At 37.4% G+C, this 17,729-nt stretch overlaps 2 protein-coding genes across 7 annotated transcripts in view; one reads left to right on the top strand and one right to left on the bottom strand.

Moving 5' to 3' along the window:
* The first annotated feature begins 517 nt into the window (after positions 1-517).
* On the top strand, positions 518-4,764 carry LOC306987997 (gamma-glutamyl hydrolase). The gene is made up of 9 exons (XM_079592691.1): positions 518-883; positions 1,347-1,458; positions 1,534-1,584; positions 2,183-2,267; positions 2,731-2,869; positions 3,077-3,183; positions 3,373-3,463; positions 3,665-3,802; positions 4,000-4,764. Exons 1-9 carry the CDS (start codon positions 781-783, stop codon positions 4,119-4,121), a joined length of 948 nt encoding a protein of 315 aa, XP_079448817.1. The 5' UTR covers positions 518-780; the 3' UTR covers positions 4,122-4,764.
* Positions 4,765-5,120: 356 nt separating this feature from the next.
* The window catches only part of podxl2 (podocalyxin-like 2), a 26,487-nt gene continuing 13,878 nt past the window's right edge, over positions 5,121-17,729 (bottom strand). For 5 of the 6 annotated variants that reach the window (XM_079592658.1, XM_079592661.1, XM_079592660.1 and 2 more), the window contains exons 3-8: positions 15,983-16,674; positions 14,931-15,005; positions 9,856-10,012; positions 9,134-9,195; positions 8,824-9,003; positions 7,433-8,060 (exon numbers count right to left, since the gene is read on the bottom strand). In XM_079592658.1, coding sequence (XP_079448784.1) covers positions 7,848-8,060; positions 8,824-9,003; positions 9,134-9,195; positions 9,856-10,012; positions 14,931-15,005; positions 15,983-16,674 — 1,379 coding nt within the window. In that variant the 3' untranslated portion in view covers positions 7,433-7,847. Of the gene's footprint in view, positions 8,061-8,823; positions 9,004-9,133; positions 9,196-9,855; positions 10,013-14,930; positions 15,006-15,982; positions 16,675-17,729 lie in introns of all 6 variants that reach the window. The other variant, XM_079592657.1, reaches the window with a different exon arrangement.

The raw sequence follows: 17,729 nt of genomic DNA, 5'->3' as shown, positions 1-17,729 counted from the left end.
ATTTGTTTTCCATTGAAGTTTTAATATCAACCATAATGATGATTCAGATGGAAAATTAATATTTATTCAATGTTGGCTTGCTGTCTGGGTTGGCCCTCACTTCACATATTCAACATGGTTAACATTATTCTTTTCTTAATGTGTCACCTTTTTAAATGCAAAAGTAATTGTCAGTGTAGGCTACCTTTAAAAAAATTAAACGCAAAATACATATTTGTCTGAATTTTATTATGCCACGTGTCATTATTTCTCCTGTAGACTTATTCAACACAATTAAAGGCTTGCAAAATATAAAAGGGGAGTTCCCTGTTCATAAATTATTAATATTGCTGTTGGCGTGTGAGCAAGATTTTAAGTGTTTAATTTTTAATTTTTTACAATTACATGCTATTTTTTCTAAGTATCTTCTACAGAGGAGAACACAACGTTAGATTAGCTGTCATTAGACAACAAAACATAATTGAGAATAATCTATCCTAACGGGAACATTTTAAATGAAGGAACGTAATGCGATTGTGATGAATCAAGTGGGCGGGGCCAGCCGTGACTTTTCGCTTTCATTCATCTTCAAAGCTGATCCTCGCGAAAGAACGCACGCCTCAATAATTCACGCGCGTGTCAAACGCTGTTTGGTTAACCTGACGACTGTTGATTAGCGGATCCGGGTGCAGCTTGGTTATAAAGCCTGACATCGCCAGTGGAGCTGACATATTGTCTTCTTTATTGATAGCATCAAGGAGCTTTCATTTATTTCGTCCTTTGGTGTGTTACCTGAGGTGGATGTATCGCCAGGTGCTCGTGCTCGCGGTCTTCGCCGCTATTCAATGCGGGTTTCCAGCATCATGCGCTCGTAATTTACCGTTAAATTACAGACCAATCATCGGTAAGAATAACATTTGAGATTTAAATCGATTTCGCTATTTTTTAATGTGCTATTCCGTTTAAAGTAGTGTATGATGTCTGCTGTTATGATATTACATCTAATATTTTTTGCAATGTCACGCGTTTCTTTCTTTTTGTCTTTTTTTCTTTTTTATCGGAGCATCTTTTTCTGGGGCTCCGTTGGTGGAACGTTCTAGTTTCTTCTAAATGATTTATTAACTCCTCAATGTCACTGCCACACGTAAATGGGTTTAAACATATGGTAGGAAGACCACGTAGGCTAACCTTGCTGACAAAAAAATAATAATGCATAAAGGTCCTCTAGCTTGTTAAAACTAGTCTGGTTGGATGTTTCTCTCGTGGTTGTGATTCTCGTGGTTGTGATGCCAGCATGACTGACAAGCTAAACCCCTATAGCCTGATGTTTTCACTACTGAAATCCCCTTTCTTCTATTGTGTTTCAGGAATTTTAGCCCAGGAAAAATTGGAGGACGACCCTCATCCCAATGGAACTTATATAGCTGCATCATATGTGAAATACTTGGAGTCAGCTGGTGCCAGGGTTGTACCGATCCGGTATGTTAAACATAAGCCATACATATAAAAAGCTTTAAATAAAGAATACACACAGATAAATATGTTTGTTTGCAGCATAAATCGGACACGGGAGGAGTATGAAAAACTATTCAATGCAATAAATGGGTGAGTTTCTGAATAGTTTGACATAAGCTGGTGTTTTCCATGTGGAGAAAGACAATAGTGCAAAGTACTTTTCTATCCGTGTTGGATTATGGTGATCTGTTCTACGTGTGTTTACACAACTATTTTGGGTAAACTACCTTTAACATTTTTAATCTTTTATCCGATCACATAAACCGCTATTGCACCGGATATACAACTCCAATTTGCTTTAAAGTTCATAGGCATTCAGCATTTGGTAAAAATGTCTTCTTTTTTTTAATGCTCCCTGGGCATGGAGCGAATTGCAAAATGTAATTGATAAATGCAGTTCCTCCTTTGAGCAAGTTTTAAAGGTAAAGGAAAACCTGTACTTGTCTTTTATGTAAAACTTTATGTGCGCCCGTCTTAAATCAGGACTCTCTGGAAGAAGAGTGTGTTATCTACTCAATGAGATGTTCTTGGTTAAATAATGGATACATTAAAATAAAGATGTGTTTGTAACATGGAAACTAGAGAACAGACACACCATGTTTAAAAAACATGTTTTTGGCTTTTCCAAAAGGGATGTTTTTTTTATACCTTTATTCTGCTGATTGTTAACTGTGTTTTACCTGGTTAGTTTGTTGCTACCTGGAGGAAATGTGGACATTGAAAAGTCTCAGTTTGCCAAAGTGTCGAGGATTTTCTATGACCTTGCAATGAAGGTATGTTTAAAAAAAATCGTCATATGTGAAGGTATGTTTAAAAAAAATGTGAAATATGTGAAAATGGAAACTTTGTTGTGAAACAAATTGATGGTCCCTTTTGAACTTCCATTTATTGCAACATTCTTGCATCATTCGTTCTTACTGCAACACATTCTTTTGAACATAAGTTACTGAAAAGTAACAAACTAAACTAACTTTCACTCGAGTATTAGTAGACCGTCTGCTAAATATCTGCTAACTCTTTATTGTGATGCTCCTCAAACAACAGACATTTTCCTGAGTAGAAGTATCTTTACAACTATGCCAACTTATTCTAACCCAAACTCTACTAATACTCTATTAATACTCTAATGAGAGTTAGTAGACATGTAGGTGCAGCATCAACAGAGTGTGTTAAAGGGACTACCAAAATAAAGTGAAACTGTGTACTTTGATTCGTCGTCTTTATGATCTACGACAGGCGAATAATGATTCGGATCATTTTCCGATCTGGGGAACTTGTCAAGGTTTCCAGCAGCTCACGGTTCTGACCAGCAACAAGAACCTGTTGACCCTGACCGACACCAAAGAGGTCACCCTGCCGTTGACCTTCAGCAAGGGTTGGTATCCAACAAATGCATCACATTCTCACCACTGTTGCACATTACAACGATTACAAGTGACAATCAATGGGTGGAAACATAACAATGCATACTTCTATTGTATATAAACATGGCCGAATATATAAATGACGGAAATTGCTAACCACGGTTTGTGATGTCTGGTTTACCAGTTTCATGCATTTGCTCATTAATGTGATTTTACAGGAGCCAAAACCAGCAGGTTGTTCAAAAAATTCCCAAAGGATGTTCTTCAGTCTCTGGCGGAAGAAAACATCACGTCTAATTTCCACAGCTGGAGCTTGTCCATGCAGGTACCAGTCCAGCCGTTCAATGCATATGAGGATTTTTGTCTGAAGTCATTTCACAAGGCATAAAATGGAACCATAAAACCAACATTGCCATTAAAACCAGCAACGTTGACTTCTGCATTTCCCATACTGCTTTATGCATACTGATCAGTCACTGTGTGTTCACTGTATAAAAATGGTTTGCTCTTCCAGAATTACAGTGCCAATGCCGAGCTGAAGCGTTTTTATAGGGTCCTGACCACAAATACAGACGGCAAGATAGAGTTCATTTCCACCATGGAGGGTATGAATGTCTCTGTACATCAATGTGTGTGTGTGTGTGTGTGTGTGTGTGTGAACCCATCAGAAACAGTCTCACAGTCGGCTGATTCTTATTAAACTGATTTCTACTCATAAACCCTAACTAGTTGGTTTTATATTTAGAAGTATACATGTAGATATTTTTTTAGCTAGTGAATAATTTTACTACATCTATATCCTGTAGCGTCTCATTATCCCTTCTACGCGGTGCAGTGGCACCCAGAGAAAAGCCCGTTCGAGTGGATTGATAAATCCGGCATGGTGCACACCTCCTCAGCCGTCAAAGCCAGTTTCTACACTGCCCAGTTCTTTGTGTCTGAAGGTGGGTCATCTATAAAAATGGAAGTTGCAATATTATTAATTTGGAAATATCTCATCTTGGCCTTCTTTTTAACCATTTTAATTGGACTTAACTTGGTGATAACTTGTTTGTTCCAAAAACCGTCAACATTCAAGAGATTTTAAGCGGCATAGAGTCATAAATGTATGTATTGATGATGTGCTTATTGTCCGTTTCAGCAATGAAAAACCATCATCATTTTTCATCGCAAATAGAAGAGAAAAACGCCTTGATTTACAACTATCAGCCCTTCTTCAATGGCCTGGACAGCATCTTCCTACAAAATTACTACTTTGATTAAGTGTTTTAAGTAATTACTCTTCATATTCATCATGGCAAGAAATTTATTTTTTAATTATTTCTTTTCTCATACAGTTTGCCAAAACTTGATGTTAAGAATGCCGAGATGTTTTAAAGTTCATGCTTTTAATGTCGCTCTTGATTGTAGATTCTGGATGTAGACGTGAAGTGCTCTAGAATCATCATGATGGAATGTATCAAAGCAGTTTTATCCAATTCAGAAGTCATATTAAATATATATATATATATTGGGCCTATGCATCTTCTAGTGCCATCGTTTTGAAGTCAAACTTTGTCATCTTTCACAGGGTTTTACAAGCATGCCAATGCAATGTTAAAATGTTGTATTGCTTTGTAAATTTTAGGGGAAATAAAATGTATTCAAACTCAACTGAAGCTAATTTTACATGGCAAGTCCTTCACCACTCAGTAGGGGGCAGCAGTGACTGGTCAAACTTTCTGGTGCGTTTACAAAGTACCAGACAAGCCTTCTCAAAACATTTATTTTTTTGCCTTTTTAAGAGGTGGGACAACATAAAATTACCAGAAAACAGCGAGATCCGAGTCTCCGTACAATCAGATACATTAAGCAGTTTGAGGTACAAAATCAAAATGGAAAAAGTGCAAATTTGCTAATAGCTCTCGTACCAGGACAGAACGGTACAAAACAGAAGCGTTCAACACTGGCGTCAAACTGTCCTACGTCAAGGCGTATTAAAGAACCAAAAAAATGCATGTACGTTTTATATATAGAGCGTTCTGGAGTACTAACCATTTAAATCTGTTTAACATTAACTGTTCACGTTTGCTAAATTGTGTACAATCAGTTTGACCCCTGACATGTGCATAGACTATTATGTACTACAATGTTTCATGCACTTAAAATGAGTAAAGAATTGACTTTTATCGATTGTGACAAATAAGATTGTTCTTTGACAAACAGACTGTACCATAAACAATATAACCACCATGAAGATAGCTAGTTTAACACTTTTTACACTTATCACCATTTTGCTTTTAAAAACATGTAGAAAACAAAGAAATCATTGCCTAGCGCCATTGGACACATTTCTATGTTAAAGATTCTTTTGTAAGAAGAATCTCGTTCTGCTTTGGATGCCGTTGGTGCCGAGCAACGTTAAAGGTGCAATATAAAAAACCTTGACAAAGAGCGACATTTATCCAGTACGGAGCAGCCATTCCGATCGATGCGCAATAAAAGAGCAAGGCAGGTAGGCGTCCATCCAGCATTCAGCATGTAGAAACACAATATGCAGCCTGCTTAACTGTAGATACTTGCATTAAAATAAGTGAATGATTATAGTGTATTATTAGAGATACACTGTCTACATATTCAAGAAAACAACAAAAATCCTTGGTACAATCTCTTTCTCTGTCTTCAAGTACACGTTTTTTTTTTCTGTAATTCACCCAAAAATGAAAAATCATTTAATCACTTTCATGTCGTTTCAAACCCGCGTGTGACGTTTTTCTACGAAATAACTTCTGAAGAATCTTTAAGAAGTTATTTCCGTAAAACTTTTAGAGATTGCCATTGGTCATCATCGGAGTAGGCTACCTTACAAAAACTTGTACAAAGCTATTGACCTTCTGTAGCCCCGCGCTTGTTTTGTCTTCGGTTTGTATTTCCACAGCATGAAGGTAAGATCTTACAAATTTATGAATGAAATGTTCCCGGTCTACTGACATTTAAGACATTTGCTTCACATTACAATGCTCAAGATAACTTTCATTAACTCTACCAGCTTTCTACCATTAACTCTTATTACTCTTTGACAGCATAGAAATACCATAGAAATATACAGAGCTAACACAAAAACGGAAGTTCAATAGAATTACTTCAGATGTCTTGTACAGCACACAACACAAGCCAATATATTCTACTTTTTTTGGAACTTAACGTCCGTTGTTGTGTGGAAATTAACTTGTGAAGTTCCTTCTAAATTAAAGGGCACCTATTATGGAATTTTGAAATGTACCTTTCATGTAGTGTGTAACATAGATCTAAGTGAACAAAAACATCTTGCAAAGTTTGAAATATGAAAGTGCACCGTATATAAAGTTATTGTCTTTCAAAAGTAAGAGTCGACTGAGTCATTTTTATGAATCGTTAGAAGACCGAAGCTTTTTCTCTGACTAGATGACGTCAATTTGTCAAGTTATTTGAATACGATACGCCCACTTATTGCGCTCCAAGGCCAAGGAAAACATCATGGCGACGAGACGCTGTGTTCTGAAGTGCGACTCAAAAGCCAACTTTTTTAATCTGCCCAAGGAGGAGCATTTGAAGACTAAGTGGTTACAATTCATATATACAACTATACCACAGAAGTATAGTCCGAGCCTTGTGCTTTGTTCGCGCCATTTTGAAGAAGATTGCTTTTTAAATGCAATCAAACTTGGATTCGCGAGCCGGATGATATTGAAGGAAGTGTATTTGCATCAGCTTCCTCCTCCGTATCACAACCTGTAAGTGTTATTAATAATTATTGCTTTTATGTTTTATGTAGCATGCTTAATTATTATTTTGTTTGTTGTGTACGCACCGTTTAGCTTCTAGGTCTTCAATGCAGTGGCATAGGTTTGATTTTGAAATTGGTGGGGACGGAGACATATATTTTTAGTTTTGATCGAAATTATTGCTAGGGATATATCAGTGTCACTCGATATTGGTAGGGACACGTCCCTAGCGTCCCTACTAAATTCTACGCCCCTGCTTCAATGGCAATTGTATTTAGATATGTGAAGTGTTTGTCGTTGTTTTCGGAGTTGTCTTAAAGAATAGAATAATACCTCGTAGTAACGTAACTGCATTTTTATTTTGTATAAACGTTATGTTTATGCATCGGGCTAACGCAAACAAAGACTGATTGTGCTTTTACAATATGAACTCTGGGCTATGCTCGCTAACATAACATTAAATTCTTTATCTTATTTTTAGTTTTTTTTACTACAAACTACAAAGCAGTGGACTATAATCATTATTATAACACGATTTAATTGATAAAAGCATCATTGTACTCCGTGTTAAAAATAAGTATTATCTCTGTAAACACTGCTGGGTCATCTGACCAATCAACGCAGATTAGCGTCGCGCAGAGGAGGGGTTTGGAAAAACGAGTCGTTGAACGAATCATTTGGGAGTCGGTGAGCAAATCAGGTAAAAATAAATGCATATTATACGAAAACAAAAGTGTTTTTTGTCATTGCATGCATGTAAAACTGTTGTTGGGGAATCCCACAACCACATTAGGAACATTTTAAATGTCATAATAGGTGCCCTTTAAAAAAAAATTCTCACAGAAAAATAGTAAAGTTTGGAACAACATGTGGTAGATTAAAACGACATATTTCATATTTTTGGGGTGAACTATTGCTTCAACAGTGCAAGAAACAATTTTCTAACAACTTTAAACCCTAAAATGCCCTACTGATTGTTTGACACATTCGATTTGAATAAATACTAATGATTAGCTCCTGCACTAAAAATTGTCCCATAATCATATACAACTCGCATTTTAAAGCACTTTAGTTAGTTTAGTCCGTCTGAATTAAGTAATGCAGATAAAGAAAAACATCATACACGCCAAAAGACATCACATTTTATACAGCAGATGTTTCGAAAAAGCTTGAAAATGTTTAGTGCCTTCATAGTCTTTAATGCGATGCTGCTTTCCCATGCCGTTTTGCTGGTTGTTTCCCGGGATTAAAGGTGAGTATCTTCCTCTTGGTTGTCTTCCTCCTCTTTCCCGGGCTTGTTGACGAGCACCTGCCAACCGCTCCCGCCGTCCGCGCCCGTCGTCACCCCATTGGCGCTGAGTTTCTTCTCCTGCATCTCTGATTGGCTGTCGCTCGTTACGTCCAGTGTTGGGTTGTCATGGCAACCGTTCTCCACAAAGTGGAGCTCTTCGCCTCGCGACTTGATGAGGCACGGAGGAGACAAACCAAAAAATAAGATAAATAATCAATCAGTGAACCCAAAACGTCACTCAGAGAGTGTTGAGGTTAGTAATTAGCATTCGAGATCCATTATTAATTGCGCTCAAGCTCTATGTTGACAGTGTTTGTGTTGTGCCATAATGATTACCACAGAACATTTTGACACTTGAACACCATGGACCCTTTTCACAGACTGTGATGATGACGCGTTTTAACGGTCATCAACATCGTAAATTATATTAGCCTACCTTTTCATCAAATTACAACAACAAAAAACTAGTTATCACTGTTAATATATAATTATGGTCATATTAACTCATATGTAAAATAAAACAACATAAAATATAACAATATATAAAATAGAAGGACACAAATAAATATGTGAAATACTTTAAAATACAAAATGTTGTAAAAAATAAATAAAGTGGGAGTATAAATGTGCACAAAATTTAAAATAAAAAAGTAAAACGTATCACATAATATAGTAGACAAATAAAAACAAACTAAATGAGGCGGATCAGTGTAATAAATCAATAATAATACTACAGTATAATTAGCATAATATTGACAGTGTTTGTGCCACAATCTCGATTACCACAGAACATTTTGACGCGTGAACACCATGGACCCTTTTCACAGACTGTGATGTTGATTCACCGCTATAAAAGTTTACCCAATTATGACGACTTTTCTTCTGAGAAACCCGGAAATGTGAAAAATGGTCTATTGTCGATTCAACCTACCATGTTCTTGAGTTTGGGTAAACGGCGCTGCCAGCAGATATAGATGATTCCAGACGCAATAATGAGCACACACACCGATCCGATGATCACTAAAACAACAAACAGCTTCCCGTAGTCGCTGCGGGTCTGACTGGGCCTCGAGTGGCACGTGTTTACGGTGGAATAATTCTGGATTCCAATCTAAAAAAAAAGTTAATTTGAGTTATTTATTGCATAAAGTTATTCATGCTACATAAATCATTCACAACTTTCAATGCATGAATTAAATGGATTATTATTATTATTAAATATCGCTACATTTCAGTCCCACCTCATATAGACCTCTTCTGATTTCCCCCAGCATTGACAGGACGTCTTTTGGGGCTATGATTTCTTCACATAATGAACAGAAAATTAGACAAAAAATATTATAGAATGTTGTTTATCAATGAAGAATTGTTGAATCAAAAGAGAAAAATAAAGTAAAAGTTGAAAACCATGAAGAGTTTTTGCACTGTGACATTATACTTTAATGACAACTAAGCACATTTACACCAAACATTTCCGCATTGCTATCCAATAAGTGTAATAGAGAAAATTATTCTATCTGAATCCATTTTTTAAAATAATTTTGCATAAATTACAACAAATACAACATTTAAATAATTTTCTTTAATACAATAATATCAATTGAGTGCTTCACTGTCATAAAAAAGCTGCTGAAAATGTCACAACGCAAAACATCTTAATGGTACTTAAACGGGCCCTATTGTCTGTGTGCAAAATATAATCTCTCGTGTTATTCTTTTGCTTTTGTGACGTAATACGACCTTTGTCAGGCTTTGTAAGATATGACATCTAACTAATGCCCTGAACAGAGATGTGTGAGATAGGCCTAATACATACTATTTTTATCCTTTATATAGTGCATGAAATTAAAAGCTTACAAATTATTAACACCTCTCTAAACCATAAACATGACATTATATTTAACCACAGAGGCCCTGAGTAAGTGTGTTTGTGTGTGTGTGTGTGTGTGTGTGTGTGTGTTACCCTGCTCGCTGGCTAAAGCCATCAGGAGCTGGTGGTCCTGTTGTGTGGGTTTGCTGAGGAAAATGAGCCAGGATCCTTGTGGGATGTTCATCTTTCTGGAGAAAGTGTTTTCCAGCATCTCCAGAAGTCTGTCGCCACTCTCCATACGAAACTCGTCCTGCGAGAGACACACAAGGAATACAATGGGAAAACAGAGCCATACAGTGATGTCAAAATCAGTACTTTTTCATCTTAAACATGTTTTGTTTTACATTCAATCTCATGCTGAATATTCTCAGTGTGAGAACACCTTTACTAAATACACGCTTTCTCTAAATAAATGCTTACAAAAACATATAGGAGAGAAGAGAAAAGAGGAAAAATAGCATGAAGAAATACTAATCAAAAATCGAATAAATATGTGAAATACTAAGACATGAAATGTAAATAAATGGAATAAAATGGGAGCATAAATGTGAATATAAAATCTTATATTTTTATCATGAAAAAAAATACATGCAAATGTCAGAAAATACACATTGAAATGTAATATAGCTGACATAAAATACATTTTATTTTTGTCAGCTATATTAAATTTTTAAGGTGTATTTTCTGACATTTTGTGTACCGGTATATGTATTTTTCATTATAAAAATATTAGATTATTTATTTATATATTAAATACTTTAAGACATTATACAATGTTGCAAAAACATGGGCATATAAATGTGCACATAATGTATGTAAATGAAATGTATGTAAATGTAATATAGTGGACAAAGTAAAAAACTAAATGATTAAGTACATCCTAAAATGGTGTAATCAATAAATACAAAATACAGTAATTGTAAAGTAAAGTGCATGTTTGTAAACAAAACAAAACAAAAAACAGAAAAATACTCCTGTAATAAAGCTAACAAAATCAATTAAATACTTATTGATGATATAATTTAAATGAAAAGTGACATAAAATACGACTTGAAATGAAATACGCTCTGTTTCTCCAGTATCCGAGTCAGGAGCTTCCAGACAGACAGATAACTAAAAAAAACTGGTTTGCTTTGTTACTGAGACTTGACTTCCTCCAGTCAGAAACAGACACACATCAGACAGGCTACAGAAATCAGAATCAGTTTTTTTTCCCCAGGCCATTCCCAGCAAGCGCTGAGTCATTCAGACGGAGAGAGACCGTGCGCTCTCGTCCTGTGGGCTGCATTGGTTTCTGATCAATCGCTCTGCAGTGCTGCTCGGGTTCAAACACTCCAGCGCAGGAGACGTCGAGGGTTTAGCACACAGCTGTCAGGGAGCCAGTGGGGGGACAGCTCTTTGCGATCATGCTGCAATTACGTGCCACTAGAGCGTTACCGTGGCAACAGACAACTGGCCTCTTCTACACTGGCGAGACTGTGTATGTGCCAGTGATGTGTGCGTTAAGAAAGATGTAAAAGAAAGGAACATCAGACAATCTTTTTAGACAGCAATATGATTCAAAGCAGAGCAAAAGGTTAGCACAACACAGCCGTGATTTACTAAAACAAGGAAACGAATAAGCACAACGCTGCCACCATTTACTAAAACGAGGGAACGAATTAGCACTACACAGTCAGGATTTACTAAAACGAAGGAACGAATTAGCACAACACAGCCAGGATTTACTAAAACGAAGGAACGAATTAGCACAACGCTGCCACCATTTACTAAAACGAGGGAGCGAATGAGCACAACGCTGCCACGATAACGAGGGAACGGATTAGCACAACACAGTCAGGATTTACTAAAACAAAGGAACGAATTAGCACAACGCTGCCACGATAACGAGGGAACGGATTAGCACAACACAGCCAGGATTTACTAAAACGAAGGAACGAATTAGCACAACGCTGCCATGATTTACTAAAACGAAGGAACGAATTAGCACAACGCTGCCATGATTTACTAAAACGAAGGAACGAATTAGCACAACACAGTCAGGATTTACTAAAACAAAGGAACGAATTAGCACAACGCTGCCACGATAACGAGGGAACGGATTAGCACAACACAGCCAGGATTTACTAAAACGAAGGAACGAATTAGCACAACGCTGCCATGATTTACTAAAACGAAGGAACGAATTAGCACAACGCTGCCATGATTTACTAAAACGAAGGAACGAATTAGCACAACGCTGCCATGATTTACTAAAACGAAGGAACGAATTAGCACAACGCTTCCACGATTTACTAAAACAAAGGAACGAATTAGCACAACGCTGCCACGATAACGAGGGAACGGATTAGCACAACGCTGCCACGATTTACTAAAACGAAGGAACGAATAAGCACAACGCTGCCACCATTTACTAAAACGAAGGAACGAATAAGCACAACGCTGCCACCATTTACTAAAACAAGGGGAACGAATTAGCACAACGTTGCCACCATTTACTAAAACAAGGGGAACGAATTAGCACAACGCTGCCACGATTTACTAAAACAAGGGGAACGAATTAGCACAACGCTGCCACGATTTACTAAAACAAGGGGAACGAATAAGCACAACGCTGCCACCATTTACTAAAACAAGGGGAACGAATTAGCACAACGTTGCCACCATTTACTAAAACAAGGGGAACGAATTAGCACAACGTTGCCACCATTTACTAAAACAAGGGGAACGAATTAGCACAACGCTGCCACGATTTACTAAAACGAGGGAACGGATTAGCACAATGCTGCCACGATAACGAGGGAACAGATTAGCACAACACAGCCAGGACTTACTAAAACGAGGGAACGAATTAGCAAAACGTAGTTACAAATGAATAAATCATGATAATTCATTCATAATGCATGGCCACAATACCGTTTTTTTCTTCTGCGTGTTATGTGTATATTTTAGTCTAGTTTAAGTTGAATTGCTAAAATTAAATTAAAAATTAAATACTAAATAGGCATTACAAATGTCTAAAACAACAAATTTACATGGAAAATATAAAAATAAAAATTAATTAATATTAATAAATACTTAGTAATGATACTAAAATAACACTGGTCAGACATCTCAAAATAAACAAAGTTTCTCATCAAATTCTCAAGAAACCAAATGATCTGCTTTTTCATCTTTACTCTTACTGATGGCCAATTATTAAACCAAAACGCATGGGAACTGGGACTGTCAGGCTCCAAAAATGACAGAAAACCATCGTAAAAGTTGTCAATATAACTACTGAAGCCATTAGATAACACCAAATTTAACTCTCAAATCTCATTTTTGCTGCCATACATTCAGGTGGACCAAAACACGTTACGCTAGTTTGGATGTCAAATATCATTAGTACCACTTTTATCGTGTCATTCTGTAAATTTAGTAGCTCTGCTGACTGACTTCGTTTTTGGACGAACTATCTCTTTAAATGAGACATAAATGTCAACTACAAAAGCTCAAGATTAATCGAGTGCAAGAGCGTTTGCCTCTGTGTGTGTGTTTCGCAGCTCCGCTAACTAGTACATAAGATTAAGAATCACATTTTTCTTTGTTCTTCACTATAAAGGCCAGAGAGCGTGAGGATTGTAATAAAACGAATGCGCTCTGAGCTCCCAGCGTGTGTCATTGTTTGTGCTGAGCGTGGTTAGTTGTGCAGTCAGCATGTTTCAGAGACAGAGAGCATCTCTGCTGCAGTACGTGAAGCGAGAGTCTGAACAGAACACACCGTCACTAAGAGCGATTACATCAAATCGTGACTGGATTTTTATGAAGAGAAGGTGACTTGTTTTGTTCATGCAAGAACAATGCATGGTGGTTAGGGTTAGGAAGAGTTTTCTGGGTGGGTTTTTGTGACTTGAAAATGACTTGCACACTCAAAGTTGTCCGTCATGTGGGGTTTTTGTAACAAAAAATGACAAAGTTGTCCGTCATGTGGGGTTTTTGTAAGAAAAAATTACACACTTAAAGTTGTCCGTCATGTTGGGTTTTTGTAACAAAAAATAACGTACACAGTCAAAGTTGTCCGTCATGTTGGGTTTTTGTAAGAAAAAATGACTTGCACAGTCCAAGTTGTCCGTCATGTTGGGTTTTTGTAACAAAAAATGACGTACACAGTCAAAGTTGTCCGTCATGTTGGGTTTTTGTAACAAAAAATAACGTACACAGTCAAAGTTGTCCGTCATGTTGGGTTTTTGTAACAAAAAATGACGTACACAGGCAAAGTTGTCCGTCATGTTGGGTTTTTGTAACAAAAAATGACGTACACAGGCAAAGTTGTCCGTCATGTTGGGTTTTTGTAACAAAAAATGACGTACACAGTCAAAGTTGTCCGTCATGTTGGGTTTTTGTAACAAAAAATGACGTACACAGTTAAAGTTGTCCGTCATGTTGGGTTTTTGTAACAAAAAATAACGTACACAGTCTAAGTTGTCCGTCATGTGGGGTTTTTGTAACAAAAAATTACGTACACAGTCAAAGTTGTCCGTCTTGTTGGGTTTTTGTAACAAAAAATGACTTACACAGTCAAAGTTGTCTGTCTTGTTGGGTTTTTGTAACAAAAAATAACGTACACAGTCAAAGTTGTCCGTCTTGTTGGGTTTTTGTAACAAAAAGTTACTTACACAGTCAAAGTTGTCCGTCTTGTTGGGTTTTTGTAACAAAAAATGACTTACACACTCAAAGTTGTCCGTCTTGTTGGGTTTTTGTAACAAAAAATAACGTACACAGTCAAAGTTGTCCGTCTTGTTGGGTTTTTGTAACAAAAAGTTACTTACACACTCAAAGTTGTCCGTCTTGTTGGGTTTTTGTAACAAAAAATGACTTACACAGTCAAAGTTGTCCGTCTTGTTGGGTTTTTGTAACAAAAAATGACTTACACACTCAAAGTTGTCCGTCTTGTTGGGTTTTTGTAACAAAAAGTTACTTACACACTCAAAGTTGTCCGTCTTGTTGGGTTTTTGTAACAAAAAATGACTTACACAGTCAAAGTTGTCCGTCTTGTTGGGTTTTTGTAACAAAAAATGACTTACACACTCAAAGTTGTCCGTCTTGTTGGGTTTTTGTAACAAAAAATAACGTACACAGTCAAAGTTGTCCGTCTTGTTGGGTTTTTGTAACAAAAAGTTACTTACACAGTCAAAGTTGTCCGTCATGTTGAGTATAACGTAGCCCTTTCCTGCGAGGTTGCTCCAGTCGACACAAATCACCTGCACAGAATGAGAAAAAGAGGGTGTTTGTTCTAACAGCCACTTTATTGCATTGAATTGTTGTGGTTTGTCGAAACGCTCACTGACAACCTGCCGTGCGGCCTGGAGAACAAATCTATAAACGCATTACTCCTCCTAGCATTCAGATAAATCAATCGTAAAATCATTTCCATCAAGACATGACATACTTCATCCAAACAAACAACTGAGGATATTATACCAAGAGCACCCTGTGGAATTCAAAAAAAAAAAAAATCAGGGGTTTTTCTCACAGTTATAATGAAAAAGACACATCAAATTAGCACAATGCGAAAAAGAAAAAGACACATGACGTACTTCTTGTTATTGTTAACTAAAATGAAAAATTAATTTGGTTATTGAAATAAAGATGAAATGAACTACTAAATATTAGATTAAAAAAAAACATGAATTAAGTTTGAGTTAAAGTTCTAAAAATGACTCTTACTTAAATACAAATAAATAAAGCTAAATATAAATATATAAAAAAAAAAAAAAAGCACAAAATGATTAAAACTTAAGAATTATAACATTGATCCTTACAAGAGACCTTTCTTAATGTCATGCTGTTTATGATTTTGCTCTCTTTCTACAAAAACAAATGTTATATTTATCTATTATAATGATAATATCTGTTTTTTTTACTATTTATCATTTATTTATAATTAGATATATTATTAAAATACATTTATATTTAATACTGTATATTTGTTTTATATATTTATTATTTACATAGTCACATACAAATACATTAAAAAAAATGTTTTATTATTATATTTTTATTTTTGAACAGAGTATCTACACCTGAAGGTCTTGAGCTGTTTTCTCTGCTTCAAACTTGTTTGAACATTTTATACAAAAGGAAATATCAATGTTACGATATTTAAGCAAACTGACTCTTTGAATTGCTTCGAACTGAATTAGCGCTCAGTTAATGTGTATCTTTAATCATCGAGTACCTGCTCGGCCTCCTGGGACAGCTCTGAGTCGTGGAGTTCGGTTTCGGCAAGATATTCAGTGCCGCCGTGCCGAAGCTCCGCCCCCTCCTCATCCGCCGCTGTGGTTAGCTCCGCCCCCTGCCAGGCAGATTCGGTGAAGACCAACGGCGGCAGATCTGAAGCGGGGGAGGACGAGGGCCCGGTCGTGAGCGGCGTGAGGTACCGCCAGTCAGACTCTTCCTCCTCGTCCGGATCAGTGGGGAAAACCACCAACTCTTCCTCATCCTCCTCTTCCTCAGAATCGTCCCGGTGCAGTACGTCAGGCTGCAGGGGCTCCCGGCTGGGCAGGGGCCCGATTTCAGGAGCGGTGGGTGCTTGCGTGACTTCACGGCCCCTCTCGTCATCAAACGGGTCCTGGGACGCCAGGCGTTTGTCAGGCCCGGCTGTGGCCTCTTCTCGGTTCTGACGGGCCAGTCCGAGGGCAGGGGGCGTGGCCGTGGCTGTGGAGGGGGCGTGGCCTTCAGCACTTGCTCTTGATGGCGCGGGGGAGGGGGGGAGGGGGAACCCGCTAGATTCAGAATCACTCTCCCATTGCTCCGGGTCCACGGGCTCAGCCGTAGGGATGAAGAGCAAAGAAGAGGAGTTGGTCTCACTGGGCTTTTCGCTCAGAGAAAGTGGCGAAGATGGCGGTTCTGGAGATGAAGCGCTGTAATCTGATAGAAAGAAAGCAAACGATGTCAGAAACATAACTCAAAACACACCACAGAAGTGATTTCTGACTTCACCAAACCATGTATATATCTATATAATCATTATTACGTTGTACTATAATATACCATATAATAGTTGGTTGTAGTATAAGCAGAGTGGAATTTTGTACAGTATAGTGTAACGCAGGTATAGTAGACATTGTTTTAAAGAGATTGACAAATGTTGCCTTTTTGACTTATACCGATAATTAATAATTATTGGCTAACAGACACTTAAACATTCTATTTTTATTTATACTGTTAGACTATACTAATAAAAGCATTTTAAGCATTATAGATATTTAATAATGTTAAATATTAAAACACAAGTGTTTTATTTGTAAATAATATAAAACATATTTCTATTGTTAATTATACCATTATATTGATGTAATGTTGTTTTGTGATTTAAATGGTTGCAAATTTATTTTCATCTTTGTTTTTGCTTATGCCAAAACATTTCTCAGAATTAAGAATATATTCAACATATTAAGAATTAATAGGCTGTTTATTAATCACTGTTTATCAGAAGACTCGATATTACAAACCAATACGTTTATTGGTACAATATTGGTAAAATATTTAGATTAGATCTAGGAGTTAGATCTAGATCCAGACACAGGGGGCGGAGCTGGATCCAGATCCAAGGGAACGGAGTCAGATCTAGATCCAGGGGGCGGAGTTAGATCTAGATCCAGGGGGCGGAGTTAGATCTAGATCCAGACACAGGGGGCGGAGCTGGATCCAGATCCAGGGGACGGAGTCAGATCTAGATCCAGGGGGCGGAGTGAGATCTAGATCCAGGGGGCGGAGTGAGATCTAGATCCAGGGGGCGGAGTTAGATCTAGATCCAGACCCAGAGGGCGGAGTTAGATCTAGACCCAGACACAGGGGGCGGAGTTAGATCTAGATCCAGACACAGGGGGCAGAGCTGGATCAAGACCCAGGGGGCGGAGTCAGATCTAGATCCAGGGGGCGGAGTTAGATCTAGATCCAGGGGGCGGAGCTGGATCTCGTCC

This window comes from Phoxinus phoxinus, assembly GCF_949152265.1.
Source record: "Phoxinus phoxinus genome assembly, chromosome: 20".
Classification (NCBI taxonomy): Eukaryota; Metazoa; Chordata; class Actinopteri; order Cypriniformes; family Leuciscidae; genus Phoxinus; species Phoxinus phoxinus.
This window is presented reverse-complemented; position numbering and strand designations above follow the sequence as displayed.